This window comes from Pleuronectes platessa, chromosome 6 (assembly GCF_947347685.1).
Source record: "Pleuronectes platessa chromosome 6, fPlePla1.1, whole genome shotgun sequence".
Classification (NCBI taxonomy): Eukaryota; Metazoa; Chordata; class Actinopteri; order Pleuronectiformes; family Pleuronectidae; genus Pleuronectes; species Pleuronectes platessa.
This window is the reverse complement of record NC_070631.1, coordinates 12,957,264-12,966,806: the sequence shown is the minus strand read 5'-3', so window position 1 is coordinate 12,966,806 and position 9,543 is coordinate 12,957,264. Positions and strand designations below refer to the sequence as shown.

The window sequence follows — 9,543 nt, the reverse complement described above, 5'->3', positions numbered from 1 at the left end:
AGATGCTAATAGACTGATATTGACTATCGATTCAATATTGCATTCAAAACGTTAATGAGCTTAGTATAATGATGCATGCACATCTCTATCTAAATAATAACCATTAAGTATTCTGTTAAACCCCTGTGTATAGAGTATCTTATATTTGAAGATGTTTTACATGGCTCAAAGGTCTGGTGGCCAAAAATATGAATAGTTCAAACAATCTCCAACTCAAGCAACAATAGTGAACGTATGATTGCACATTGTTGAATTAATTATCTGATAATGTTGGTATTGTTGTTCCAGTACTGGACTAAAGTATCATGAGTATTGAGGATTTGAGTTTGTTACTTTGGTGACAGTCATGTGGCCTCAGAATAAAGGACTTGTCATTCCATCATTTCACCACAAGATGGAAACAAAAGACTAAGGAAAAATATCTCTACATGAATTACTTCCTGTACTGGTACTTAAAGGATGTTACCTAAATTAGTACTGGTAGGAGGAGATGGAGAAGTAGAGGTGTAGTCATAGTAGTTTTAGTCATTTAAAACTACTAATGAGAAGTGTTAAGAGTAAGAATGTCTGCTCCACCATATCTTGTGGTTGCTTTCTTTTATTCAAATAACAGAAACAACTTGATGGCCTAACCTCTTTTGAAAACATTGTTCCTCTATAGTCCACAGTCTCTTCTTGTCTGACAGTCACTTTGAAAGAACCATTATTTCCTTTTTTATTCATTGGAATATGTTGATTTCTCCATTTTTAACAACCTTATGTGAAGACATTTTCATAGGTAAATCAAAGCTTGTCATTAGATTGCTGACCTCCTTGGAGTCGTTTGTGTGTGTGTGTGTGTGTGTGTGTGTATGTGTGTGTTAGTAGGTTTGCCGGTAGAATCTGGCGTGGTAAACATTTGGCCAGAGCCTTGTATACCATGTTTTAATTGAAGTGGACTACTTCCTGCCAATTAGTGAAACCCTCCTTGAGCTTTAAAGGGAAAACCCAAAGGGGGCAGTGTCTAGAGGCCTCTTTGAAATATGGAAAAAAACATAATAACTTGGCTATCTAACATCAAGCAGGGAAATAATTAGCTTTTTTTGTCCTGGTTTTGAGCTCACACTACATATAGTTTTATCAGGTCAAGGTAGCAGGTCTCGTGTGAGGAGCAGCGGAGGGGAAAGCTGTATTTGTTGAACAGCAGAGGGCAGCATGGTGGTAAAACATATCTTCAACGTGTTGTGACGATATGTACATCTGGAAAAAGATTCATGTTGCACGCTGAACAAAGCAGAAAGCTCCAGGACAGATGACCTGGTCTTAATTCCCCAATTTCATTCCTTTCTGTTGCACAAATCCCCATCTGTCTTTGTTGTCGTATGAATCCTGTATTATTTTTCTTCTTTCATTAAGTCTCGGTGCAGATTCGCAGGTAAGCGGCACTTCACCAAATACAAAGACTGCTCTTCTTCTCTGCCCAATATCTGGCAGACTGGCATGCTTCACATTCCACACCATCTTTCCTCCTCAGATGTGTCCATATTTAATAACCACGCTCGCCCAAATATTGATGTAGACACCTATAACCCAGTTTCATTTGATATTTAATACATTTTGTTTGTAATCACTGCAAATTCTTCTTTGGGGAGACATTCATTGTCAAAACAGCCCCTGGTTGTCACAGTTGCTGATAAGTGTAGTATTTTGTGCAGCCTCTGTGGAGTTTAAAGCCAGAATGGTTTTAAGGCTGTATGGGATGTCGTTTAATGTACATATTTGCATATTCCAGCACATATTTATTAAAAAACAAAACAAGATATAAATATACAAAGTATTTAAACAAAATATTCAGTGCACTTTATGTATAATTATCCATATTGCAAAAGACAAACAGAAACTAAATAAATATTTCTATGGTAATTTTCCAGCATATATGACGATAGAAAAACACGCAGAAATTACACACAACTGATATCTGTAACATACAAGTGAAAAACATTCGAATTTTTCAGATGTGTTTATACTGAATATATGATTGTATGTTGTTGTTTCTGCGGCATCGACAGCTTTTCGAATGTGTGACGGTTTAAAGTGTGACACGGTGGACTCTTATGGAAACTAGTTAACACTGTAAAATAATTTGACTTTGAACTCATGACATAATGCTACAACAGGCTACTGCTTCTTTGAAACACTGGTGTACAATACAATCTGGGCCACATGCTGGAGTGCTGCCACACAGCTGAGAGACTCAGCCGGGGAAACAAATGAAGTCCTGACGCCCTCCGCCATTTTAGTCCCAGACCGTTGGTTAGAAGAAGGATGGTTCCTCCACGTCCTCATACCCAAACAGTTGTGGTGTTCTCTGGAGGTTTTTCCTACAGTAAACAACATCATGATATGTTTAAAACGATGTAAGCAAATAAAAGTACATTGTACATTAGTGAAAATATCTGCTTTCTATCTTACCCTCTGCTGCTGAATATACATCACAGCGTCGTGAACGGTGACGAAAATATGTTGAGGATTCATGTGGTTCATCAGACCGCTGGATGTTAGGATCTTTAAGACGCTCTCTAAAGGAACAGAAATCCCCGATCAACACCCAATCATTTCAAGCAGGTCAAAATTTGACGCAATGTATTCTGTGTATAAATATCATCCTTACCATTGCAGTTGGCCAGATACACATGTACTCCAACCTTCTGGCATTCAGTGCACATCTGCAAAAGCAACCAATCATGTAGAAACAGTGAAAAAAGTGATGGAGAAAAGCCTAAACAGTGAAGATGACACCAGGTCGTGCTCTATCCGCCTCACCTGTGTGAAGAGTCTTGCTCCAGCAACATCAACGAATATCACGCTGCTGCAATCGATTAACACTGCCTGGACGTCGCTCTCAGGCATTTCTGCAGGACAGAACACAAATTCTAGCTTTCCTTGAAATGATCTGCAGCACAGGAGCAATCACACAAATCTACAGCTAAGTCTAAGAAAAATGCAGAATTCGAAATACAGTGCTAGTTTTTGGAACCCTATTTATTTAGGTTCGTCATTACTAACCTGATTTAAAGAAGTCGTTTTCTGAGGAATACGATGTGTTTGCGATGCCTCTTTCCTACGCAGGACGAGGGAGAACAATAAGACATTTTTAATTAAATTACATCTCACAGTGTGTTTGGTCTGAGCTCTGGCAGCGATCACAGTAGCGTACCACGGTGCTGATGGTGGTCTCTCTCTCCCGTTTCTCCAGGGCTTTCTTGGCCTTCTCCCAGCTGCGGATCTTCTCTGGCGTCAGGCCCAGCAACCTGCTCATCTCCTCCCTGAAGAAGCTACGGTTACCATAGTAAATCGGCCCATTGTACGTGAGGATCTTCACTCCAGGCACCTCATAGCACTGCAAAGAAACCAGCACGATCTCAGGATCTACTTTCAAGATCTGCCCTGCGTATGAAATTCATGGGGCCTCCAAAATTACAGTAGATGATCTCAAACTGTCTTGAAGTGGAGGGTTGATTTGCTCAAACTGGAGCAGCAGGAGTATCTTCTCACCTTGCTGTGTTTCTCCAGAGGTCTGTAAATTTCTGTGTTGCTGGCTCGGCCAAGTACTGAACAACCAGCCCTGTGGAATCATGGGAAACACATTGTGAAACGTGATCTACTTCGACTGACTCGTATCCTTGTCCCTGTGGGGTTTTAATATCTCAATAACAGATGCAGATGAGTGTGCTGTCAGTCCAGGTCTCATGTCGCTCAGATATACACCAGGTTTGGCAAAGGTACTAGCTGGGCTGTAACTCAACATTGACATTGTGCAGAGGGAATGGAAACGTACCTTTGTGTGCGAAAGATGACAGTCATCATGGAGAACACCACTCCGATGGCTAAGCCAAGATCCACGTTTAGCACCACCACAGACAGCCATGTCACCAGCCAGACCATCTGCACAAAGACCGGACCGATAAAACATAACGTCACGTCAGGTTATAATAATTTCAAACACAGCAGTCAGGGTGAAAAGAAGGAGGATGGAGGTGATTTATCTAATGTGCTTCCTGTGCTCATTGCCCCATAGCTGATTGATGTGTTTTCTCATTTACTAGAGTGGCATTTATTTCATATAGCCTTGCAACTGTTTAGCAGTTACTGTTTGAATACACAATGCATGCATCATCAGTTTGTGACCAGACTGCTAAGCTGATGCAAACTGTATAAGAATGGTGTAAATTCTGATAAATATTCCAGCGAAATAACCAGCTAATATAATTTTTTCAAATTCAGTGAAGTTTACTTCCAGTTTACATCTATGAATAACAGAGGGAAAAAGCTTCTGAAAGGAATATTGTTTCACTATAGATAGCATGAATTAAATAAAAACAAATTTATGTTTTAAACTTGACCAGGATAATATGATCTAGTATGTCAAGTTAGTATAAAAACCCAATTAACTGTGCCTTATAAATCAGTTGGTGACCAACTGCTTATTAGGGAGCTTATTAACCATCTTGCCTCCACTCTCTTGTGTTTTACTCCTATATGTGGACCACATGGCAGAAACCACTCATGTCTCTCTTGTAGTGCTGATAAATGGCCTTACGAAATCCACCTTGCTGATCCTCCACAGCTCAGGTAGGTCCTGGAACTGCAGAAACATCTGCCTGAGGCTGGTGACGTTGATGCATGCCAAGACTGCCTGAGCACAAAGAGATAAAGGATGTGGTGAGTGAACGTTCCCCCACTTGTCCTCTTTCCCATGTTTGTTAGAGACACAAACAAATAAAATGCACCTTGGGTAGGAAGTAGAACAGAGGTCCAATCAGCAGCAGGACAATCAGGACGACCAGACTGGTGAACAGGCCGGAGAGCTGCAGGAAAACACACACACACACAAACACACACACGTATGAATATCTCAGTGTGACTATAAGCCTTGCTCCTCATTAGCTGCATTTTCTTTTGCAAAATAAAAGTGTGATAAATGAGCAATTTTTAAAAACTTTAATATAAATTTAATATTAAGGTTTTATATCATTTCAAGTCGACATTAAACTGTTTTATAGCTTATAAATATAAGTTAAACTCTAATATTGATAATGATCGAACAATGAGCTATAGATGGGAAATCAGGATTTGTATTTCTCCGTTTACCGTTAAGATGATGCTGATCACAATTAAAAGTGTAGGATTAATTGCTGCCATGTCTAAAGCGTCAGGTGATACAATCATTTAAATATAACATCTGTCCTTATTTTAATGATCTTTCAATTGGTTTGGAATAACCGGGACGAAAGGACGAGATCGCGGGTACAAGCGGCCGAGATGAGTTTTCTCAGAAGGGTGGCTGGCATCTCCCTTAGGGATAGGGTGAGAAGCTCAGTCATCCGTGAGGGACTCGGATTAGAGCCGCTGCTCCTTTACTTAGAAAGGAGTCAGCTGAGGTGGTTCGGGCATCTGGTAAGGATGCCCACTGGGCGCCTTCCTTGGGAGGTGTTTCAGGCACGTCCAGTGGGGAGGAGACCTCGGGGAAGACCCAGGACTAGGTGGAGAGATTATATCTCAACACTGGCCTGGGAACGCCTCGGGATCCCCCCGTCAGAGCTGGTCAATGTGGCCCGGGAAAGGGAAGTCTGGGGCCCCCTGCTTGAGCTGCTCCCCCCGCGACCCGACCCCGGATAAGCGGATGACGATGAGATGAGATAACCGGGACGTTCAGATGACAGAAGTAACTGTAAATCATGTGCTCTACCTGTGTGTATCCTCCAGCGCTCTCCAGAATGTTAGTGGTGGCCAGAGTGGCCGAGCTGGGGAAGCAGGTGAAAAACGAGGACACGGTGTTTGAGATGCCGTGAGCCAGCAGCTCCTGAAACCAAACACAGGGTTCAACACAGAGAGTTAGCAGATTGCTGAGATTTCAACCAGCAGCTGATTTTTCCTTTCTCACACTTTACCTGGTTGGGATGGATGGAGTATCCATGTTTATCAGCATAAATCATGGCCAGTGAAACCGACACGGCGTAACCAACAAACGTTATGGCTATTGTGTCTCCAGCAATGTCAGGTAAAGTCTGCAGGGCAGGCATCCGTGGCTTTGGAAATCTGAGGATGAGAGAAACCCAAATCATTTAAAGGTTAGTATTTCCTTATTTAATATCTCCTTAGACATAATGCACAAACACAATAAATTTTTCGAGGCCTAATATTCTGTCTGTGGTGAAAAGTGTATACTTTGTATGTTTATGTATTATTGCTGTAACAAGTGAATACCCCCCTTATCTTCTCCGATAGTAGTTTAGTATTTTACAAATTGACAATAAAAAAACGTACCCAGCTGGGATGTGACCAACTATTTCGATGTTGTAAGACGAGTCCAGTGAGGAGGCGTAGGCCACAGCTGTAGCAACAATTACCTGAAGAGTGAAGAATAAAAACCTTATAATGTCTTCCTAGCATAGTAAATATCATATACACATTCACACAGGCACTTGACCAACCGTGAGGATCTCCACAGGAATGGGCGTGCGCAGGCGGTTCCGGTAACGCATGTTGATCTCCTTCACTGGGACCAGTACGGCCAAACACACCAGAGAGATGAGCAGCTCCGCCATGTTGGTGTGAGGCAGGTTCTCCATCACTGACGCTAACGTCTGAACACACAAGTTTGTGAGCTGTGAGAAAAACAGACCCCATGTTGGATCTGAGCATCGAGGCCTCGTTGTGTAGCGCTGCTTACCTTGAAGAGGGAGAAGGTCCCAGTGTGGCGAGGGAGCCGCAGGCCCAGCATGCTTTGCAGCTGGGAGATGGTGACATGGAAGGCAGCAGCACTGGTGAAAGCCTTAACGATTGGCTCTGACAGATAGGTGGACAGGAAGCCCAGCTGAAGCCCACACATGCAGAGCTGTGACACAAGACATCAACAAAGCATTGTGAGCTTTGTCGGAGTGTGACAGTTTTTACAAACAGATAAATCTGACGTTACCATTTGTTTTATTATTTCATTTTGTGACTTCTGGACTTTGTGCGTCTGCCTTTACCATGATAATCCCTGAGAGGAGTGCTACGGCCGAGGCCACTCCGATCCTCTGGGCCTCGAAGTCAGCCGCCTCAGACGAACTGGAGTTCAGTCCCAGAGGACTGGGAACCAGCTGCTCCACCACCGAGCCAGTCATCAGACTCACCACAGCGAAGGTACCTGAGAAAGGATCCATCATCTCAGTACCAGGGGGCTGACAGTCGGATTTCCAAATGCATGCATGAGATAATGTTTGTACATAAGGCAAAGCCACCACATTTGATGCTGTGTGAAACAATGCATCTAATCTTTCTAAAGTAAACAACAGACGTTATGTGGGCATGAGTTTTACCTGTGGACACATGGCGACCTGTGCCAAAAAACATATAGATGATCACAGGGAAGAAGGAGGTGTAGAGGCCGAATATTGGTGCTACTGACGTGAGTAAAGCAAAGGCCATGCCTGTTCAGTGAGGGACATTTAAAAGAATAGTTAACAATAAACAACAACAAAATTCACTTCGTCAATGTTCATAACTTAAATCTTTTAATTGGAGACAAGACAATAAATTAAGAAAAGAGAACGATTTTAATAGACAGTATTTATCTTCACTGTTAATGTTAATTGTATGGTCATAGTTGTACTTCATTACATATATTTCACATCTATTATGTGCCGTCCAGTTACAATGTATATATTCTGCTCACATTCTATTCTATTTTATATTCATTTATATATTTCCTTTTGTTTATATTTGCATGTTTACTTGTTTATTACATCTGATCTTTACTCATGCAACACAGTAAATTTCCACATTGTGGGATATAAAGGGATTATTTTATTTTACATATTTTTAGAATTATTATTATGATCATCACTAATGAAAATCTATTATTAATAATTATCACAAAGAGCACACCAATAATTATACAATATCTGCTCAATTGATTCCGAAATTAAATCGTTTTACAACTATACAGTAACACAATATGTTTGATGATGTTTAATCCAGTAACTCATTAATTAATCATTTACTGAATTCAGTGGTTGACTCACCCTGCGGGATGTGAAGGATCCCCACAGTCAGTCCGGCCACAGTATCTCCTAAGATCCATTTCCTGAGCCTGTAGCTCGGCAGCCACCTGAATATGGGGACCCTCTCCCTCAGCAGGTGGAGCCAGGCCCGCCTCGAGCACCTGCACCGTCCGGCCAGCCGCTCCCGGAGCCGCACGCTGCCAGCCGCGCTGTCCTCGGAGCCGTAGGCCTGCTGGAAGCGGTCCTCCGTGTAGATGTTCCTGTACACGGCCACCGACGCGCTCATCGTGTCCCTGCTGAGGTGGAGGCTCATGCTGTGGAGTCAGTGGAGACGGTGATTATACATATATAGCAAACTCAGCTGTGACCTCAGGATCCATTGTGTTTTCCTGTCAGACCCTCAGCAGCCAATGACGTGGCTCGGAGCTCTAACTTTTTTTTTTTTGGTACAGGGTTGAACAACTTTTTTTTCCTCCACCTCTTGGTCCTGCCTCACAACATCAAGGTGTGCTGGCCCTTTTTTCTTTTTTTTTTACCATAAATCCTCTGGGTCCTACTGCTAAGAGGGTTTTTATTTTTTCAGAAAGTAAAACTTCAGACCCTTCAGACACACAATCTGCTTTTCCTACACCCCCCCCCCCCCCCCCCCCCCCCCCTCCACCAACACCCCCCCCTCCTCTGCCCTGCACACCCCTGTCCTCCCTTACCTCCTGCCTCCTGAGAGCTGTGCGGGAGGTACAAGCTCAGAAGAGGCACAGTTGACTTATACAATGTAAAGCACTGTGAAACGCCCACAGGGATCAAAGTGATATTGTTGGTGGGGATGAGGTGTAACTTCAAACCACCGTCTGTTAGCAAGGGGTTCATTTCCGAGAAGGATGGATGTCTGTAATGGGTAGGGGAGTTTAAACTGTGAGGCCGTAAGGAAAAGGGTCCGGTACCCGTGAGGCCACCTGTGAAACCCAATCACACATGGCCGCCCGGTTCATGGATCAAACTGCACATTGACTCTGATCACAGATCTCGTGGGATGAGTGAGATGTTGTTCTTTGTCTTGCAGGAGCGAGTGCAAGGGAGCTTCGGATAATTATAACATAAAATAGATCAATCTGGATCTATGGGTTTACTGCTATTAATGTAATGTTTATAATATGTATCTAGAAATCACCATCAGATCTGATCAAAGTTTAGATGTTCTAATATATTTGAGTGAGCACGAGGCAGAGAGGAATTGTGAAAAAAAGAAAACGGAGAATTTATTTCTGAATTATGACCTGATATTGGTTCTTTGAATGAACCTCTCCCATCTCACCAGTAACCCTCCCAATCCCATGAGGCTACGTGAGGCAGTGCAGGCCATGCCACCGTTTCCTATTGTTACGCAGGACAACACCCAAGGATTTGAGCTTGAATGGGCCGAGACCTTGGGCAGAAGGATAGAACGTTTGAAGCTAGAAATGCAAAATAAACCTCGCTACACATCAAACAAAGATTACAAAGCATTGCATTGCACAAT

At 42.7% G+C, this 9,543-nt stretch overlaps 1 protein-coding gene across 1 annotated transcript; it reads right to left on the bottom strand.

Moving 5' to 3' along the window:
* Positions 1-1,569: 1,569 nt before the first annotated feature.
* Positions 1,570-8,313, bottom strand: slc26a10 (solute carrier family 26 member 10). Its single transcript, XM_053423822.1, has 18 exons — positions 8,049-8,313; positions 7,344-7,454; positions 7,014-7,171; positions 6,713-6,877; positions 6,474-6,626; positions 6,307-6,389; positions 5,931-6,078; positions 5,729-5,842; positions 4,770-4,847; positions 4,580-4,675; positions 3,818-3,924; positions 3,535-3,604; positions 3,197-3,379; positions 3,046-3,100; positions 2,803-2,891; positions 2,651-2,705; positions 2,452-2,558; positions 1,570-2,360 (listed from the first exon to the last, which is right to left on the bottom strand). Exons 1-18 carry the CDS (start codon positions 8,311-8,313, stop codon positions 2,322-2,324), a joined length of 2,076 nt encoding a protein of 691 aa, XP_053279797.1. The 3' UTR covers positions 1,570-2,321.
* Positions 8,314-9,543: the final 1,230 nt, after the last annotated feature.